At 41.0% G+C, this 22286-nt stretch overlaps 1 protein-coding gene across 1 annotated transcript in view; it reads left to right on the forward strand.

The window, feature by feature from the left end:
* The first annotated feature begins 2451 nt into the window (after positions 1-2451).
* efna2a (ephrin-A2a) overlaps positions 2452-22286 on the forward strand; it is an 80833-nt gene continuing 60998 nt past the window's right edge. The window contains exon 1 of the mRNA XM_004540191.3: positions 2452-3563. Within this exon, the coding sequence (XP_004540248.1) occupies positions 3421-3563 (143 nt within the window). The 5' untranslated portion in view covers positions 2452-3420. The remainder of the gene's footprint in view (positions 3564-22286) is intronic.

The raw sequence follows: 22286 nt of genomic DNA on the forward strand, positions 1-22286 counted from the left end.
GAAAAATCTGCATGATATTTTGGCATGCTGAACTAAGGTGGTGTTAGCCCAAACGTGCATTTTCATGTTTAAAGTCATTAAAAATTGCAACAAATCTCACGTTTAATGTTCACCTATGTTTTTGATGCTGCCTCAGAGACTTTAGTTTGCTTGCAGCATCTTTCCATTTCACTCTCTACTAAGACTAATTTGAAGCAGAGACCTGTGTGCACAGAAACCTCTTTGGAATATACAGAAACACAAAGACATTACATACTTGGGTGGAAGGGTAACTCAAAGTAAGATGATCCAAATGTAGATACGTAATGTTCTTAGCTCACAGAATATGGTGCTTTGATCTCATTTTAAACTTTCATGCAGAACATTTTTGTTCCAAGATTGCTCTGATTCACAAGTTACTCGACACCAAAGAAGGCCTTTATTTTTTTTATTTTTTTTACTGCTCAACTCCTTTGCACTGTCTAAAGCACACAGAAAGTGCACTGCATGTGCACTTTAAACATAAGTGTACAATTTGTGTAATCATACCCCACCTGCCCTCCCATTTGTTTCCCAAATACAGACCCTTGGGGTGTCTCTTGCTTGATCCCGCCAGTGCCCATGTGCATGGGACTAAATGAAACCATGTGGCGTAGTAATTCAACCACATCTGGCAACATTTATTTACATTAGTACTGCGGTCTCTAATCAAGCACGCCCTGGCAAACATAAAGGCCACACACAAATGAAAACCTCATGCTTAATGAATGGGGGCAGGGTGGACAAGTGGTTCAAGGAGCTGTTCTGTATACAATTTCTGACATTTTCAATCCCTAAAGCAGCCATTTAAGTCAGGAAAATGCTGAATTTGAATGGCTGGTTTGTGAATGAACCATTTGAAAACACATTGGATTTTCGAATCTTGGAGCTTACTCATGTCTATAATTTATTTCTCTTGAGTAGAGTTAAACTGCAGTGCAATCACAAGCTTAACCAGCAATATATTCTAGGATTTAACACCACATTAAGGAGGCATGCACCCTTATGCTGACTCTCTGACCAACACTCTTAGATTTAGGTTCACCTAAGAGGCTGTAATATCAGAATCAACTCAACACTGTTTAGTCTGTATCACTTACATGAGCTTTAGACTCGCATTAAGAGTGTAACAGTTGAGGAGGAAAAGTATGAAACTGAGGTGAAGGATGTCTTTGGTCTATAGTGTTTCCTCTTAAGAAAGCCATCAGGAGACTATCCACCTGTTTACATATGCACGCCTCAGACAGATGTTGAATAATTCATACACAGAGGCGGACAACATGCAGCTGTATTTGGGTTATGGGGGTGCATGGGTTCTATCCCTGCCTGAATTTGAAGCCCAAATTATAGACATTACTTTGCAGGCAGAGCAGGGCAGAGGAAAAACTAGGCCACTTTGCATAAAGGGTCCAACCAAGAGGCACAATGAGATGTGAAGGATGGAGCAGTAGAAAGCTTGGACTTAATATAACAGGGCCTTTTAGGTTTGGGAAGTTTGGAACAAGTAATTTGGGTTTGATTTGGGGGAAACTGTCTTTTGTAGGAACATCAAAGTTGGTTAGAGGTCGCTCTTGAAAACCCTTTTACTCGCTCGTGATTCTGCAAATTGTATTTCTTTCCTTTCATTTTCTTAATGTGGTAATGCCCTTCTAAAGAATGCAAATGAAATTGTTGAAAACTGTTTTCTGCAATCAATTCTCATCTTGTTGAGACTGGATTGATCCTCGCTGGAGCTCATTTTGCACAACATAGTCTTATCAACACGTGTTCGAAAACGCATGGAGCGCTTTGCGGGAACCACAAGTGTAGTTACTATTTCGTCTTCCTTTGGGGGAAGACTAAGTACCTGCGATGGATACGTTTTTCGCAGAGTAGTCTGCACATTCTCGCAGGACAGAGGCATCAGGGGTGGCAGGGCTCTGTCAAACAGCTATCTGGAGGTTTATGGCTCACAGGTTTTAGACTCGGTGCTGCCTCCGCTTGCCATTTGGGCCTAATGGACACTGATGGAAAATGACTCCACTGTTCCAGCGATCCATCAGACGCCCTCTTTCTCTCTCTATTCATCAGAGAGCGGCTTTCAAACAGTGAACTTCGTGGGCGATTTACATGCCCCGATAAGATGCAAACAAACAGTCTTTAGTCAAATTGATGATTGTGGTGAAAAATAACAAAGTCAACTTCAGCTATAATTTACCATTTCCCTATTGGGGGGGGGGGTCTTAATGTCAACTATTTATACAAAGATTTCGAATACGTGTCACAATAAAAAGTAATTTAACTACCTAGAATGAAGCGTTTAAGTGACTTCAGACTTTCCACTATACATCTCCGGCTGCATATGGCCAGAGCGCAGTGAGTCAGCCAGCCACGAGTCCCCAGAGGGAGCGCAGCACAGCACGGCTCCAGACCCCGCCCGCTCAGAAAGAAAAGCGAGCGGGAGATGGAGAGAGGGGGTGGGGGTTACTTACACCGAGTCGGGGTACCTCTGAGTGATGTTGCCGCTATAGGTGGAGGTTGCACGGGAGCGTGTTGGGATTAAAGCTGTAATCATCGACGGCTCCCTGCCTGCGCCGGTCAGCGTGACGCACGGAAAGACGCGCAGTAACTGGAGTTACGTTGGATTGGAGCCAGTGGCAGCGGAGGGATCACCAAGTTGACACGCCGTGAGAGCTTACGGTTGTTTAACAAGGATGCTCCCGTCTTGCAAATGTTATTTTGTGACAAGTTTGAGCAAAAAATAGCGAAAAGGAGCGCGCTTTTGTGTGCGGAATGCATTTTCTTGAACTGCAATAAGAGAAAAGGTCAAGTGGACGCAGTTTTAGGCTGCAAAGAGATTTGCACCGTGGAACAAGCGGAACAAAGCGTGCGCCAGGCACAGCAGAAATCTGGGTAAACAAATATGACGGCCGGTTCTGGCGTTGTCTTAGGTCTGCTGATGAGCTACGATATCACCGACAGAATTGTAAACCTCGGATGAATTCTGGAGTCTGATTACCATTTTTCTGAAAAGGGAGAGAAAGAGAGCGAACGAGCGAGAGACAGGACCTAATCCAGGTAGCGCATCTCTCTCTCCGGCTGCGCGTAATGGGAGAAAACTTTCGGACCTTGCAGAGGAGACGCACCAGCAGCATCCTGCCGACGACGACGCTTTCGTAAATACCATGTGAATTCTTCTGTTTTATACGCAATTGGCCAAGTTTGAGAGTGAATTTCAAACATTCAGTATGACTTGAAACACCCCCGAGGTTATCGGAACTTCAAGCATCAAGCCAGTTAACCGCCGAGCCGATTTTATCAAAAGACGCGCAGAAGGACATTGATGATCTAGAAAGGATTTCTGGAGCAGCAGCAGCGCAGTGAAAGCCTGATATCAGTTAGTAATAAAAGACTCCCCCCTAGATGTCTATGATGTTGTGCCAGCTCGGGCAGAAGTGTGTGATGGAGGTGGTGTTGCTGGCCATCCTGTCTTGGGTGTCCGTGTGGGCGGAGGAGAAGATCATATTTGACAGACACGCTGTTTACTGGAATAGCTCCAACCCCAAGTGAGTTTTAGTAGGAGTTTGGCCTGAAGGTGTGTGTGTGTTTGAAACATTGTTTATCTAGGCTACCTGCTTGCTATAGATGCCCCTCAAAAACTCTCATTACTCACGTACACCTTGAAATCTTTAAGAACCTACACATTTCTCGGTCTTTTGTCATGTGCTGTCTGATCACATCAGTCTTATTTACATTTCATTTCTATTTAAGCAGCGGTTTGGCAGAAAGCTGCAATATTGATGTTTTAACAACACACACACACACAGACAGAGGCAAATGAAAGTGTGTGTGTGTTTGTGTGAACCTTGGATATTTTATTCTGTGGCACAGAGAGCTCCTTTTGTTTTAAACAATGAGGGCATCCTGCCTCATCTTCTCAACAGTGTCTAGAGACTTAGTTTCTCTCTCTCACTCTCACTCACACACACACACACACACACACACACACACACACACTCTCACTCAAACCTTTTACCTTTCTTTCTGCTAATTTCTCGCTCCTGTGCCAGTCACACAAGTGCACATTATTTCTTTGTGAATTCAAGCACTTGTGCAAAACCCACATCCATAAATAAACACAAAGCCACACAAGGATGCACGCGCATTAACACACACACAACACACAAATGGTTGTCTTTAGCCGGCTCTCTCTCATTGACATGGGGCAGAGCACACTGGGTCCGTCTGTCTAATGGTTTGTGACAACCTGGCCAGCCTCTTTCTCTCCATCTCTCTCCCTCCAACCCCTTCCTCTTCTCTCCCCTCTCTCTCCCCCTCTTCTTTTTTTGCCTCCTTCTTTCTCCCAGGTAGATAAATAAACATTGAAAGTGCTCCCTCTCACTCACGGCTGAATTAGTCCAAACTAACTGCCCTGTCTCTCTGCAAAAACCAAACGCGCGCGCACACACACACACACACACACACGCATACATACACAGAGAGCGCTAACAGGCCTGTCTCTGACTGCATCACTGTTCCACAGAAGGCTTCTCAAATATTTAACAGGCAAGGGGGAACATTTTCTCCCTTTCTCGATGTCTCCCTCTCCCTTTCTGTCTTTCTTTTCGTCGTTCTGTGCACCTGCTTTCTCATCACACACATACACCAACACATTGCAAACGTCACAGGGAAAATTTAAGCTATACTGATGGTTGCTGGGGGCGCTGTTATTCCGTCAGGGTCGTATGGTGAAGCTGAAGCAGAAAGGGGGTACATCAAAAATGCATTGCTGCTAAAGCAATGAATCTAGGCTCTGGAGCCCTGGCGAGGTTGGTTCCCCCTGTTAGACTCTGGCTCTGTCACTGCTCATGCTGTGCCTTTTTCTGCACACACACATACATGCAGGTCCATCCCTTGCTGTAATCCTTTGAGGATTACAGGAAGTTTTATGAGAGACTCAAGACTGGCGAAAAGAGATGAGAATACTGACACTAAAATCATTGGAGCTTATGTAAAATTTAAAGGAGGATCTGCTTTTTTATATATTTGCGTTGTTTCTTTTTTAACAACTTTGGTTAAATTTGGAAAGTTTTTGTCTGTTAAACTAAGGATTTCTCACAAAGTTATTTGCCAGGTGGTGGATGCAATAAAGTCAAACAAGACAAGAAACAAGAGCAGACAATCAGGTGATCAGGCAGATAAAGAAAACTGTTAGGGAGGGGAAATCAAGGTTATTGTAACCACTGTCATTTCAAAAATATAAAATCACTACAGTGACTACAAGTCCTTTATTCAAAGTATTTATAAAGTATAGGCACATATATATTTCAGCAAAGAATAGCACTTCCTTGTGCTTCTTTGTCATCTTTAACATGACAAGCTTTGTCTTAACATAAGCTTGTTCTTCAAGGTGAAAACAGCTTTATGTATAAAATATAATTTTAGGATAAGTATTTCAAAAGATCGCTCACCTATTAATACACTATATTGTGATTTAGTCACCAATAACCGAAGCTCAGAGAACAAATGCAACAGTACTGCACCGCATCCGAGCAGCAGCTATTGTCTGAGGCAGTGAAATGACACAAACAGCTTGGAAAATGAACAGCTGTGTGTCTTAATTGATCACACAACATCAAGCACGCAGCTTGTATTGTGCGTTGCCTCTTCACATGTTCATCAAAAGTTTGCTCACACCACAACAGCTCGAGAAGGGTGTTTTCTGCAAGGTCACAAGTACTGGGTTGGAATTTGTAGAACTGATAATCAGTCAATCTGAAGTGCAGCTTTAACTTTCTGGCATGAGGTGACAAATTACTTTGGAAGAAAATCTGCAACCTAACTTTTATTCGTACATACTGAAATATACAAAGATTACACCTGTTGGGTTTTTTTGCTTTTAAACTTAATCAATGAAGCTCTTAAACCCCATGTGTGCTATTAACGACAGCACACCTGATTATTTTTGTTTCAGTCCTCTTTATTTAGCCAAATAAATTTCAAAATGCACTGTGCAGAATTAGCAATCAGCTGGAGATGGTAGTTCAGCTGCTAAATGGTTGCAAGGAGTATTCAGAGATATGGTCGTGCATGCTCTGTATTGTATATGTATGTATGTGCGCCAAAAAACAAAAGAGCAGAAAATTTGTCATCGGAGTTTTAGGATGAGAAGAGCTTTTCTACCTGAAAATGGTTTTACGCATCCAGCTATGAACTTAGGGGTAAATTTAATTGACTGTTGCATTTCTTTAAATGCTAAAGCTACTTACCCAAGTTCCATAAAAAATTGGAAGAGAAGTGGAGCATGAGGTAGCGAAGATGCAATTAAATTTTTCTGCAGAACAAAACTGCAAAACGAGGAAATGTTCTATGTTGGGCTCTCCGGCTGCCTCTGAAGTATAGTCTCTGTGTTTAAAGCATTGATAAAATTATGTCATGACATTCAATTCAACAGCAGCAGCCATCCCTAGAGATGTTGTCCCAGTTACATAGAAAAAGGCTGTAGACCTTCAATGGATTTACCTTGAAGTAACATTTGAGTAAAATCAAAATCTCAACATAAAAAAAAAACCTACATGGTGAAACACCACTGGTGTTAAGAACTGATCCATCTTTGTAGTTTGGGAGGCCATCATTACAAGGTATTTTACCCAATACCTGTATTTTTCAGCTGCTGTAGCAAGAGCTTCATCTCTGTTTACCCCGTTCCTTCTTGCTCTACTTTTTTCTTGCATACTTCTCTGAGATTAATCATCATCCACACTGACATCTTTTAATTGTTTTCACCTGCTTTGTGCTGCCAGTAAGTTAGCTGTGCTTTTAAGGAGTGCCTTGATCTCAACAAAACTAACCTGGATAAGTCGACAAAAATAAAAATAAGTCAAACAAACGTTTCTATTTAAGAAAGGCGGCATCCTACAAATTGGCCAAACCCTTTAAATCTCTGGCTGTGACTCTCAGCAGGCCTATCTCTTTCAAGGTCTTGCTGGATAATAGAAAATGTATGAGATAATCCAATTCAAATGGCTCTGGCCACTTTTGGTCACGGTGGGGAGCAACACTCGTGCACTCTCAGATTGTTGTCCATTCTGCTATTGTGATGAGATACATGGCGCTGCACAATAACAAAGTACCATAACACACATTATCACAACAATAGTGCAACATTAGAACAGCATCTGGAAATCTCCCAGATTCACATAAAGGGATTTATGCCACATGCAAGAAGGAATGTATGAGAAGCACACACACAGGCACACATGTGCACTTATACACACCAGCTAGATTTAGGTCACAAACTCACACACACAATCACATACAAGCAGAATGGCTGCCCATTGAATACAAGGTTAGGCAGCCCCCATTTTTCTATTTACTTGCTGTCATGCACACACATACACGTACACACATCAATGGAAGCTAGATATGGGGCACACATGCGCAGCCAGATTGGTTTTTCTATTCAGTAAAAACCCATCCTTTTTCCTGTTGCTGGCTTGCACACAGGGCTGCACTTGCACACACACAAATACTGAGCCCCTTTCTGGCTCCCAGGCCCATATTATAAAGCTCGCAGGTGAGGGGCTTTGTTCACCCCGAGCAGCTAATGTGCTCAGTGCAATGGGCTCTCCTCCACACACACATTCTCCGACACACACATAGAGTACACTGGCTCAATGGTCCAGAAGGAGCACCTTATCTAATCCCATGGTTTATCCTTCAAAAGACTTTCTTTTCCTTTTCTTCTTTGTTCCTCCTCTCTCTTCATCTCTGTGTCTTTGAGGAACTCCGTGTCAGTGAGAAGCGCTGATGGTTGACGACACTCTCATTCCACAGGACAGAATCTATCTCCTTGGAGACTCACACACAGAAATACACGCACCCACACAGCCTTTGAGGAAGAAGCGACTTATGCATCGAGCACATATACTGCCCACAGAAACTTTAAAATGCAAGCTCGGGTCCGTACACACACACGCACCTCATATACATGCGGTCCGTACTCACACCGAGCACATCACAAGTCCCTGCACATAAACCCCCACACACTCACTGTCTTACCGTTGCGTCCCCTGTGGCGTACTGTGATATGTGTAGTGACTAACACTTCCTCAGCCATACCACACACATACAGACACACGTACACATAAGATTTGCATCCAATTTACATGTAGACTTGTAGTCACCCCCGCTCAGTTACTGACAGTTTGTCAGACTCAAACTTGCCCTTGGGTTAAATCTATCTGCCACTGCCACCCACTCCACCTCTTTTTCTCTCCATCTTTCTTCCTCTCCATCTTTATGTCTCCCTATCAAGCTCCCATCTTCCACTCTCTCATCTCCTCTCTCTTTTATCACCACTTCTCGCTTATCCCATTGGGATGTGGTTTGCATGTTTTTCTTGTGCAGGACCCTGAACTGTCCACCTTGCCTCAGGCAACATTTTTCTGTACATTAAAGCTGCACTACATCAGGTTATATGTTTGTGCTTTGACCTATATGACCTTGTATGGCTTTCTTTAAAATATCAGCACAGCTTTGGGTCATGTTGAGTGAAACGTGTCTCAGAAGTTGTCTTTGGAATTCGTTCCCTCTGGTCTCAAGCTAAAGACGATACTTAGAGTAATTAAAGTCAGGGCTGCTACCTCGCAAATTATTTCTCACAGCTCAGCAGGAGAGACACAGTTACATAAGAAGATCTAGTGTAGCAGATCTTAGTCATCAGCAGATTCAATGCAGTGACTGGCAGGAGGGGGTCATCTGAATATCCAGGGGCATCGAGGTGGAACAGCGTGTTTGCTGATATTAAAAGCTCTACCAGTACAGCTGTTTTAAATATGGGTGCATGATATTTGATGACACGGATGGTATTTTATGTCTGTTGAATGATAATGCAAGCCAAGAGAAAGACAGCATGCAGTGTAATGATAAGGAACATCTGAGGTAAGCTAAGACACTTTTATATATCTAAGAGGTTCCCATCCTTTTTCATCTGAAAGACCCCCACAGCCCTGTCAGATGGACAAAAAGTCATTCCTCAACAGCATCTGACATCTTCAAATGTGTTCAACTGAACTCGTTTCAGACTCGATCTGGACCAGTTTCAGCTTACCATTTCTCTATTATAGTCAGTCAGACAACTTCAAATGATTTATTACAGCAAAGGCATATAGTTAAATTTTAGCATCAAGCTTCCAAGTGCATGACTCCCCACAGCATGATACACATAAAAATAGGTGGTAATGAATAATTATCTCACCAGAGCCTACAGGAGGATGCTGGGGTAGTGGAAGGCTTGAAACAGCAGGAGGGAATGCTGGTCAGGAGTGTCATTGACATGTCAGAGGAAGAGATGGGAAACTGAGGCTTAAATTTACCACCAGATGTGTTTACCACCTGATTTTTCCTTCACTTTTTTTTACGCTTTTCTTTCTTTCTTTTCTTCTTTTTCCAAATTTTGTGGTGGAAACAAACTTCCATAAAATAGTAAGGTAGAAGAGTGAACATGTGTATCACAGGTTGATTTTCCTGACAGAGCTAGCTCATAGGCTTTTATTTATCTCTTAACCCTTTAAGACCCACCATAGAACCAAGTTCGCCAGAGCTTATCTTTATATTTTTACATGCTGTAGTGCCATTTTTGGGAGCATTTCAAGTTGCTATACGTTGATACAACCGTTATACCCCAAATTTTAATTATATGTATGCATTAAATCCATAGAAAATAGAGAAATTTCAGGTGTTTGAGGTATATCCCTCAAAACTGTAAATGCATAAAAATTTGCACAAAATCGTTTCCAGCCACAGGAAATTTATTTTGAGTGTCTTCATAGTTTTATTTTTGAGACACACCAATTTTTTACATGCTGCAGAAAAAACGAAAATAAATATTATAATGCAAATTTGCAGAAAAAAACGAAATCTGCATCAAAATAAACTATTTCCAACAGTGCAATTTGAATTCTAAGCCGCCCAGAAACTATACAGAAAAGCATAAAGTCAAACATGACTTTTAAAAACACCAGTATACATGTATAAATGCCCTAAAGGGAAAAACTACGTTTCCCAAGAAATATGATGCACTCCCGGTTTTGGCAGGTAGGCTAATGGCGCACATGCGATAGTTCGCGCTGACGTCGTCTGTTCCAACGTAGGAAGTACTATGAACAGCTGATCGGATCGCAACGTGCTTCTGGAATATCATGTTTTTGTTTCTGCAAGTGATTTTTGTGCAATTTTTGCAAAGCCATATGTGGTGACAGCTGAATGCATAAGATGTAAGTACAACTTCTCTTATTCCATATGCGAATAAAAAAATATTGCGCTATACGTGGTTGCAGTTCTACCGGGATTTAAAATAGTTGCGCAAAGTGAAGCAGTCTACTTTAAGGTTTATTTCCAATAAGTGTTATTGGCAACTTTTTTCAAGGTTTTTGTACTTTTATCTCGCATCTAACACTTTCATTTCTTTATGTTGTTAAGTAATAAGTACTTTTATTTAGTATAATTTTAGTTTTAGGAAAAAAAAGAGACTAAAGTAGTGATCAAAGTAATGACTGAAAGACTATGATTAAAAAATACATGAAAAACTATGGTAAAAAAAAAAACCCCAGTGTGAGCAGTATGCGTTCTTATTAGTACATTTCAAGATACTAAATTAATAAATAAATGGTGGAAACAAACCTTCCATATTCCAACTTCTTCAGGTTGACTCAATTCTTTAATAGACTGGGGAAATTGTTATTAGTTTTTTATTGTGGTCTCTATTAGTGAGATAGTAATCTCTTGCCCTGATGGGTCAATACATATTTATTCTGTTCTCCTTATTCACAGTGACCATCATTGGCATCATCATCATTAACATTAATATAATCAGCATCAAATGACCGTAATCGTAGCCATCGCCCTCACTGTCACCACCTTAATTTTCTTCATCAAAACTTTAATCACTGCTGTCATGTTCCCTGCTGTTTTCATTATCCTTATCATCATCATCTTCATAGACATCATTAGCATCACCTTCATAATCAACACTGATTTCAGGCATGTAAATAAACACCAAATGTTTTTCTGTTTTTTTTTAAGTTAAGAAACACATGCTTAACACTCTGGTACGACTACCTGCTTTGGAAACGTGAAATTCAAAAAGCAGATATTCATCAAACAGCATTTTAAATTAACCTGGAGAAAAAATAAACACACAGCTGCAATAACCGAGTGCAGTTCAGGTGTGGAAAAGGTTTTGAAAGTAGTTGCATGATCTTTGATTTTTAATTTTCCAACTCCTCAGCCTGGCAGTGGAAAATGCACCCACAAAACAACCTTTGTTAAAGGTCTTTGTCCTTTGGGCTGTCAGGGACAATGACAACACCAGATGAACTATTACAACCGCGCAGTGAATGGCTGCGTACCTCTCCTGAATCTTTAATCTATCAGCTGTAGAGTTTTAATTTATCTGTTTACAGTTTCTGAGCTGAGGCTGAAGACAAATTTCCAGCCCGGATTGGATAATGATGACGGACTTTATCATTATCACCTCCATTGTCATCCTCATCCGTATGTTCATCATCACTAATGCATTCAGTATCACCTTCATCAAATCAGAATAATCAATATCATCACCACCTTTGTCATCACCTGCTCTTCTTCCCTCTTTCTGGAGGCATATCAGATTAGTGCATACAGCCCTCAGAGTCTTTATTAGAATTACGCAGGATTAGACCTGAGGTGAGGATGATTTTGCAGGTCAGAAGGAGGATTGCTGCAGAGAAAAAAGTTCAAATCCTCTCAACCAGAAGGCGGAATACATGCAGACACCTTGGAGAGACATAAGAATCAATGGACTGAATTAGTTTGCAGCCTCTGCAGCACCAAGCACAATTAAGTAGCGACAAAATCACGAGAGTGCTGCAACATCTGTTGGTTCTGCCTTATTATGTCCCATTAGCATAGTGTAAAATGGGGAGTTTATAGTGCCCCCATTCTGGATAAAACAAAGGTAGTGGGGTGTCCATAGCTGGCTGGGAATTAGACAGTTTCGCCCTGCTTCGTTTGATGGATTACATGCAAATGATTCACTCGCTCCTTCTTTTGTTTGACCCTTCCACTCCTGCTGTTTGAAAATCTACCAGGGATATTTTTGGATGAAGGTGATTTTTTATTATTATTATTATTATTGTACCAACTCATGCACGTATTATATGCACACAGACATATATACACACACGAATGCAAGCCAACAGTCTCGTGATGGTATTGTGCAGTCGGACATGCTGAAAACAACCCTGCCAAAAGACAGGTTGTTTTTTTTCTTTTGGATGAATTTGTTTGCCAAATTGCATGGCTTTAAAAAAAAATTGCTTCTCGGCGAATACCAGCGTGAAAGTTGTCAGGGTCAGCTTTTACAGTTTAACCTCACCTCGAGTGGAAGGAGAAAATGAACGAATCTTCTCTTCTTCTTTTCTAAATGCCAATTTTCTCATCCTAAAAGCTTTGCGCGCCAGAGGGCATCTTAAATATTTGGCAAGGCACCACGCTAAAGGCCATTGTTTCTCCTGTAATACCAGCTTCTCACCTGCTGAGACCATCCAACCATGTGCTCTCCGTCCAACTACACTGCTGGACTCTTACTTCCCTTCCTTCCATCTTCTTGGCGTCACAGATTTCCACCGCTTTCCCTCTTTTTTTCGCTTAATTTCTCTTTTGTTTTGACTTTCCTTCCCTTCCGTTGCTTTGATTCTCAGTCCTCTTCCAGAAACTTTCATCTTCCTTCTTCTTTGTGAAAAAGCTGAAGTGGCCTCGTCTTTGTTATGCTCTCAACTTTTTGTCCTTCTTCATATCCGCGCTCTGGGTCTAATCCTTCAAGTAGATCTTTCTGTTTCTCTTTCACATTTTTTGTCTGTTTTTGTCTCTCAAGGCCAGTCCGAGGCATATAGCCAGACAGTGGAATATGTGTTATTATCAGTCTCCAACTGGTCTATATGAACACTGAACAGAAGGGGTCCCATCAGAGTATCAGGCAGGCAGAACTGAAAGAGTGCCATTCTTCCGCTCGGGTAACACAATCGGCACAACCAGCCGGGACCTGAGGAAAAGTATTAGAGGGAAGCAGAAACAAGGATGGAGCAGGAATGACAATGCCCATTGTTCACGATGTATTGAGTGCAGTCTGGCATGTTTCATATTCTGGGCTGGTATCTCCCTATTTTGTCCTCTTTTATTCATGCTTTCATTCTTTCATCCTGTCTGTTGGCCTCTCTGTTCCTTCTAAAGATCCATGGATCTCTGAGTTTCTCTATCTCCTGGCTCCAACTATTTCATTCTCTTCATTAAAACAACAACTCTCGGGATCTCCCCCAGGTTGTTTCGGGGACTTACATCATCATCACCATCACCGCCATAGTCATTATCATCAACAAACCTCATTAGTGGAAGCTAGCAACAGCAGCAGCAGCTCTGCAGCGTAATATCCTTACTCAGTCTTTCAACCTGCTCCTCTGCATGAACGATCAAACGCGGAGGGGAAGTTAAGTAAACATTTCATATTGCATTACTGATTCAGTGCCATGCTGCTAACATACTAAACAGATCATTACACTCCTATGAACAGATGAAATGATGATGATATTTTCCACCAAGTACAGACTCTGTCAGGGCAGGATTGAAAATATGAAAAATGCAAAGGAAAGGTCTGATTTCATTTGCTCTGGGGGGATTTTTTTTTCCTTTTTTGAGAAAAAGAAATCATTTCTAAGACAAGGATTATCATTCTAAGCCACTCCTTTAATAAGAGAAAGAGTAAAATAATCCTAAAGTGAAATGATGAGATTTCTGCCACTGAGAAATAAAATCGTGGGGAAGGATATATTTTTAGTTCTAATTGTTACATGCTTTGACAGCAGGCTGCAGGAAATATGGTTGGCAGAGGAGATTAGCATAGGGACCACAGGTCACCATTGTTGTGAATAGGGAGTGTCATACATTTGGTTAGATGATTTATATATATATATATATATATATATATATATATATATATATATATATATATATATATATATATATATATATATATCGCAAGGTAGCACTCCTAACAGATCTTCTCTTAGCAGACACTTCATCCCTGCAGAAAAGCACAGGTGTAATTAATCACGTTAATGATGCTGGTTCTGTGAGGCAGCGTGCACAGTGAGGCTAGCTCTGTAACACCTGAATGGAATGCAGCCAGTTGCTAAACTGGCATTCAACAATTCAAACTGTGGACAACTGTCTTTTAATTACTCTATTTGTCTGAGAGATAAAGATATTTACTGTTCAAAAACATCATGAAAACCACATCTAAATATTATTTCAGTGTCAGTTTGTTGGTCAGTGGGTTCACCACGGCTCTGTTTGTGGATTATAGCTCTGTTTGTCCATCAGGCTGTGCATTCAGAGATCATCTTCTGTATACCTTGGTTTTAACAAATCATTATTACTGTTGCCTTCCTGTTGGCTCACAGCAATATAGCCATTCTCCTCTGACCTGTGGCATCTACAGGGCATTTTCACCCAAACAAGTGCTTGACTTGATTCACCAAGTCGCTAAAATGTGGTTCACTGATTATTAAACATTTACTTTTACAAGCAGCTGAACAGGTGTACAGTCGGGGTATGTCTGTAAAAAGTAAAAAAAAAAAAAGGGTGTATGTGCAAAAAGCTGATGGGAAGAAGCATCATGATGGCAGTGATATGCAACAAGTAGCTATGTTCTAGATATAAACAGTGATAATGACGCTGATGTTGGTAGTCGTTGCACCGGTATGACAAAAAAAATGTGAACGATGGCGGCATTGTTGATGAGAAGAATGAGAAAAATGGCAAAATAATGAAGAAAATGAGCACTGTGGAACGATGATGACAACGGTAAAAAAAAAAAAAAAAAGCCATAATAACGGTAATTGAAGTGGTGAAGAGAGTGAGAAAAGCAGAAACGGATTAAAAAAAAAGTGATTTTCATGGGGTGAGTTTGTTGATGATGAAGCTGGATTACACTGATGCTAGAAGAGATGATGGTGATAATTCCCAATGATTGCACTAGGGTGATGATTCTGAACACAATAGCTGAGTTGTTGACAATAACAAGATTAATGACACTGATACTAAAAGAAATGATGATGACGATGATAGCAGTGATTGTGCGCATATGATGATGATGTCGAAGATAGTACGATTAGTAATGGTTTTGAAGACTAAGATGAAAGGAGCATAATGAGTCACCTCCTCTCTGCTGTTTGCTCCCCCCTCCTGTTGTCCAATTTCAAGACTCCCCACTGCATACCATCTTCACCCGTGTCCCCCTCCTCTCCCCCCACTGAGCAGGTTCGTGAGAGGACAATCAGAGCGCTCCGTTAAGATTCCTTTTCTTTCGCTTGTGTTACCTCTCTGAGGAAAATGAAGAAGGAGAGGGCAGATGTGAGAACATTACTAGTTTTTTGGCAGTTTTGTCTTTTCTGTTGATAGAAATGGGAAAATGAGCAGATTCACCACTGATGAGATGCTTCATTCTTTGAGGCGTCACCTTTAACTCCCTCGTGCAGCCGCCGGGAGGTGTTTTGTCACAAATGAGAGGGAGATTACTCATTTATTCTTTTGTGTCCTCCGTTTTTTTTATACTTTGGTCGTATGTATGTGTGTGCACATGCCTGCCAACTCTTGGCGCGCGTGCGTGCACGGGTCTTTATTTCTTTGTTCATTTGATGTGGGTGTTTAGGTGCAGCTTAGGAGTGTGTAAGTGTGTTGGCGTCAGTGGCAGAAAACGGTCCTTACACCGGTTTGAAGAGTCTAATCAAAGGCTGGCAAAATTTTCTCGCTTCTTGTGTAGTTCCGAAGCTTCCCTATTTTTTTTTTTTTTTTTTTTACTCCCTCCTCTCCTGCCTACTCTCATCTCTGATTACTGAAGGGCTTGCAGGAGGGCTCTGTTCTTCACCGAGTTTTTCGATGACGTCCTTCATAGCTGTTGCACTGACTACGAGCACGTGTTTCCTTATAGGAGTCTTTGAAGAAGCAGAGCTTGTGAAGAAACTGTGAAGGTCTGCAGTCTTTATTTTCCAACTGTGGACATTGGTGGATAACATGAAGCCAGCTGTGGCACCAATCATCCAAAGCCTGAGGTGCAGTCAAAGACAGGAAGGCAGGAAGGAAAGGCAAGATAGTAGGAGATGTATTTATAGTACATGCACAGTGCTGAATTATATTTGCCTAATAAGGAAAATGGCTCTAAGGAGCTTCCTCGTTTTGGAGATAAGGATGTGTTAAGAAATAGAAACGAACTGTTCCAGTTTAAATAAAGTTTGAATTTTTTACAGTTTTTCTTTTTTGTCAGCCATGTATCGTAATGAGATTAGTGTCTGATGCAATTACGCCATGATTTTTTTTTTTTAAAGCGACGAATACAAAGATGTTTCAAATGGATCCAAAATTTAAAAGGGAAGAAAGGGTGATGTGATGGACAAAAACCTGAGGGAAAGATGGATGGAAACAAGGGGAAAAAAGTGGGATGAGAATGAAGAGAAGAGCGTGAGAGATGTAGAAAAAGAGAGAAAATCGACAGGAGGCGTGTATGGCTGTCTCTGGGTGCAGTGAGGAGTATAGGCTGTGGCATCCGCTAGTGGTGCTGCATACTCCGTGTTTGATCAAACACACTTCAAACACCCTCTCTGGCTTCCTCTTGCAGAGGGTTGGGAAACGAACGTGCGCGCGTCTTCTCCTGAATGCGCGTGCGGCTGGGTGTTTGCTGAGGAAAGCGTTATTGATGTTTTGTTTATCTAAAATGGGTCAACCCTAAACAAAACAAGCACAGTGACTACAGTGGCTGAGATGTTCATTGCTGTAAACTGCGGTTTCCTTGCGGCTCCCAATCCAGTGAATAATGTTGACGAATGACCCTGTGTGTGTGTAGTTGTACTGCTCTGTGTGTGTGTGTGTGTGTGTGTTTCCACAGCTGAGCGTGTGTGCACTATTTCTCTATTATCTTTGCCCCAGTCACGTTTTTCACCTCTATTAAGTTATTCGCCATTAAATGCTCTCTACTTCGACTTAATTTCATGTCTTCATTTTCTCCATGTTCCCCCATTGTGGAGCTGTGCATCTCTACGTCTTAAAGAACCACGACTCCAGAGAGCTCATTAAAGCCATTAGCAGAGAGAAGTCACAGAATAGTTAGGCTCGCTCGCTGTTGTCTCATTTCATATTGCTAACAGCTCCAGTACTGATTAACCAACCTTTGACTCATTCACTTATATCTGCTTGCCCGTCACCTCCTTTAGGTCATGCATGCTGCATAATGTGCATACTGTGGCCCACTATGATTTCCTTAATTTTCCTCTATTAAAATCATGTTACCACGCTCATCCTGTCACATGAAAGTTTGATTAGGAACATTATTGAAGATTAGATTGATGAATTATTGATCAGCAAGGTGGGAAGTCTACTCGACAGTAGATTAGACACGAGTCAAGAAGTCCTGTTTGTGTGAGTGTTTAAAACATGCATGGGACTGTATATGCATAGGTGAAGCTGAGTGCATATATGAGAATTTGTGGTCATCCAGCATGCTTATCAGTTTGAAAGAAAGTGATAACTCAGGCTGAGGTTGATGGTATATCAGTAATGATTCTGTGTTAGAAGATCATTCAAAATGCTCTGTGATGTGAACAATTTCAGAGTCTCTCACCGTGTGAGTCTTGCATGGATTGCAAAAAGGCTACAGTTCAAATCTGAGACAGTTTTTTGCAAAGAATCGATAGAATGTGTTCATTTACAAAACTGTGAACAGAATATACCAACTGTAGTTGCATAATTGTTGGACACTTGAATCAGCTGTAGGTGGATGTGTGAACAGTGTGCTGGATAAGGTGTTAGATAATGTGAAAATGTAATTGTTTATATGATTACAAGTGTCTGCATCTGTAACTCTGCCTGCTAGGATCCATGAAGTCAAAACAGCTGTCCAATCAGAGCCGCGGGGCTCTGTAGAAGATAGAAAACATGGATGTAGTGCCGGAGCATGAGGGGAGTACTAAAAGCTCACCTAGCTAAGCACGAGTATATTTATAAAGTGCGATCAAAACATTCTGGAACAGGTCCATGAAGATCAAAAGCCTTACCTGATTAAAATTTAGTCAATCTCCAGTTCAAGGTCACCTCCTCAGGCATCTCATTTTTAGATCGCTGGAAGTCCCGTTCTTACCAGTTCCACTGTGTGTTGATTTCACTGCAGACAATTTGACCTAGATTTCATATCATATGTAATGACCCAGCAGTTTTCATATAAAGGATCGACAGTTTCCAAGCAGAAGACTGAGGAGCGTGCAGGGTTTCTTTTATTATTTATTTATTTTTTAACATTAATCAGTTCACATGAATTCATCCTCCCGAGGCGACTGTAATGTCCTAAGGGGGCTGAGGGTGAACATTCAGCAGAAATCAACTGAGCTATTTTGTGGCAGCTCTTGATTGCACAGGGTGCCTTGTAAATAGCTTTTTCTCCATGAATACAATTGTTGGGTACCACCTTGACTAGGGGTGTCAAACATAAGGTCCATGGGCCAGAATCGTCCCAGTAAAGATTCCAATCCGGCCCACGCTACAGCCTTAAAAACATGATTTGGTGCAGAGATTTGAAACTTTTAGCTGTATTTTCATAAGTTTTACTGATTTTCCTAATGATAAAGGCCCCCCACTGCCCATTGTCATGCTTACAACACCAAAGTACAAGGACATTATCTGTAAATTAATAAAAACCTTACAGTTTGAGCAATGATCTATCAGAACCATTTCTGTAACATTACACGTTTATCATGTCGTTTCACTGGTGAGGTCCACTTTACATCAGAGTGGCCCATGATGTAAAATGAGTTTGACATCCCTGACCTAGACCATTCACAGTTTGCCTCCCTGTCACTGCTTCAGCTTCTTGAAAATGAAAATCGAGTTAAAGGTTCACTTTCGGCACACTGTGAATCTATGACTTGATTTATAGGCTACAAGAGATCAAGTGCACATGCACAGGTCCAAGTGAACAGAACTGGACTTCTACAAAGTGATCTGAAGATTTTTGGCTTTCATAGCCCCCTGACTGGAGCACCCTCATATTAATATATACATATAAAGCAGGGTATTATGGTGTTCTGTCATTTATATAATGTAGCACTTGATTAAACACTTCATCAAGATGTTTATTAGAAAGTCCCACTCCAGCCATCCAAGACCAGTCAAGATTATAGTGACCAAAATAGGCAACTATCATTCTGTTTAACTAAAGTTCAATGACTTCAGTTATATAAACCTAATACACCTTTAGAGGTAAGGTTATCGGCACCAACACCAACATTAGTAGGACTTGATGTAGCCTGGAACAGCAGCCACATATTCACACACACAAATGACCAATCAGCATAATTAATCAAGTGTTCCACAAACATGCTCATTAACATTAAAAATGACATATACCCTGGAAGGGTAAACCACATAAAAGCAGACTCGTGCACACACAGACTGAGAGAGGGAGGACCAAAGCAATGCACCATAAAATACACTTAACAAAAACTCCCCAATAAATAATATTTAGGTGGGCAAGAGGCTACACCAGTCCAAAATTGTAAGTCAGCTTACTTTTGATTAATAAAGCAGGAGACGACCGCTGGAAGTCTTTGAGCAGTGTGATGGAACTGTAGGAAACAATTCATTTGGGGAAATATGTATCTGGGTCATGTGTGGAGCACCTCGACAAATGATGGAAAGACCGTGTCTGCTGTCACCGCTCTTCAGCTGCTGTACAAGCACTTCATCTTCTGCATTATCCACTAAGAGAAAAGTGTGCCGCCAGTGCTGCCAGGTTGTATTAATGACTTCTCACCAAAAGCATTTGACCGAGGCAAGCAAGCACCGACTCTCATAAACTCATATTCCCAGCTTAAAAATGAGCGTTCTTTCCCTTTTGAAGTGTTTATCTTTCTAAATAGTGGCTGCATACATGGAGGGTTGGGTCAAAGGAGAGCCAAGTGCTAAGTTGCATGGTTATGCTGACAGGAAAAGGGTTCAATTAGCAGTTGAGCTGTCAGGTACTTGACAGTGGCACTTGTTGAGGAGAAACTGATAAAGGGATAGTTTTGCAGAGCTGAATTTTTCCTTCTGTTTTTCATAGTGTCCTTTAATATCACAGAAATGATTTTTTTATTGCTCGTAAATTATTTGGATAAAAGCAAGGAGTGGGTGAATTATTCAAATGTTGCATGTAATTCAGGGGACCTTTGGAGGGTGCAGCTTTAAACGGGTGAAACAGAACAAAGGCTTCAAATGATTGTTATTGCCCATAGATGAAGCCACGCTTTTAACCAAGGTCATCACAATTAATTTTCTTCTCTTAAGCCTGGTTATGCTTATAAACTGCATTCATCCACTCCACAATTATGGAAAAGATATGAGATGATAAAGAACTTAAAAAGATCTCCATATTTAAGCTCAATGATACTTTTGCACTTGGATGTAACTGTGGACTGCAGTAGAGTCTTTGATCAGATATAACTTTATGATTCTTGGATGATGGGGTAGAAGTCGAACCGTATGATTAAATAGTAAAATAATAATAATGATCATTTTTTGCTCATTGTGCAAAGGTTGGTAAACAAGGTTCAAATGAGTTTTTAAGGTGACAGGATAATAAATCTAATGACACTACTTTTCGCCTCATCCCTGCTAAGAGGAAACAAACTGAGTGTCAGTTACTGAGCTTTTATTTAGAAGCCCCATTTGTTGACTGCCTCTAAACACACTCTGACCAAAGCATCTTGGGAGCCACTTAGCAAACAACTCGGAGTCAGTAATGAAGAAGGTAGCATCACTCTCCGCAGAGGGTCTCCCTTTTCTTAAACCCATTTTCCAGTTTGCTGATGGCTTTCTGTCTTGCTGCGTCTCTTGGCTGTGACACCGACTGTCACCATCTGCATCCAAATTATACGTGCCCACGGAGAGGCAGGAAAGCTCACATTTTCGGCAGAATATGCCTACCAGGAAGGTTTTGGGATAATCCAAGTCAAATAGCTGTGGGCAACCACTGCAGATCAGATCCTTCCCAGGAAGGGACTTGCTTACCAGGCACGCACCCTTAGGCCACGCTTATGGGTGAGTTTTAAGTTGTCGTCAGAAGACAGAGAGAGGATCACTTGGAAAGTTGTTGTCATTTTTTATTGACAAAAGTCAGTTGCGCAGGAAGCCGTGTTTTTGTACTCTGTGAGGCTCAAATCGGCTCAATTACATGTGTACTGAATGCTTGTCTCGTTGAATGATGTGAATCGTCAGACGCGTTTTGTTCTGGGATCCATTTTATTTCTAACACTAAACTTCCTCTTTTTTCTCTCTCTAATGATGATTCTTTTTTCACTCACATTGTTCAAAGCGTTTCTGTGATTCCCTCCTCACAACCATCAGAAAGTATGAGTGTAACAAAGATTCAGCCTTTCAAAACACTTCTATTCTCACTGAGAATGTTGGCATTTGCTGTGAAAATCTAAAAAAAAAGGGGAGAAATTATTCAAACATGAGCATGCATGCATGAATTGCAGGCGGTGACTAGTTGCTTTTTTCCATGTTTTACCCACATGCAGATTATGCATGATTTCTCCTGGGACTGCATGGCACACCAATGATTCCTTTTGTCATAGATATTTAGATATTTATTATCAGCTGGCCCAAATTTTGCTGGAGAATTCAAATCTAAGCCCTTTGGACTGTGCAGATTCACCACACGGATAGAATGCAGGCCTCAGGCACAGGCAGAAACAGTAATACAAACTTTAGTTTCCCGTTGTCATCCCCGGCTGCATCACTTAAATCAATTGCTATGAAATCTTTTTCAAGCTTAATCTGATTTTTCTTTATCTGTGCAGCGATAACAGCATTAACAGCAAACAAGACAAGATGGAAATCCAGATTAAAGATTAACTTTCTGAAGGCGCAGTGTCAACCATACCTCAATTTAGAAAAATCAAGAACAAGCAAAAAACACATGATTGCATATCATATTAGGTGCTGTAACTAAACATTGCATGCAGGGAAAATGTAACATAAAGCATTAAACAGATTAGAATATAACCCCCAAAGAGAGGATGAGTCACCGAGGAGTTCAAATGCTAATTTGCGATTGTATTAAGTGACTCTTTCTTCAACATACATGGTGCTTTTGTGGAAATGGTTCTAGTTTGTCTTTTATATATGTAGAGAGCGTGAATTTCAAGGCTGTGATGAAACATTGA

This window comes from Maylandia zebra, linkage group LG19 (genome assembly GCF_041146795.1).
Source record: "Maylandia zebra isolate NMK-2024a linkage group LG19, Mzebra_GT3a, whole genome shotgun sequence".
NCBI lineage: Eukaryota > Metazoa > Chordata > Actinopteri > Cichliformes > Cichlidae > Maylandia > Maylandia zebra.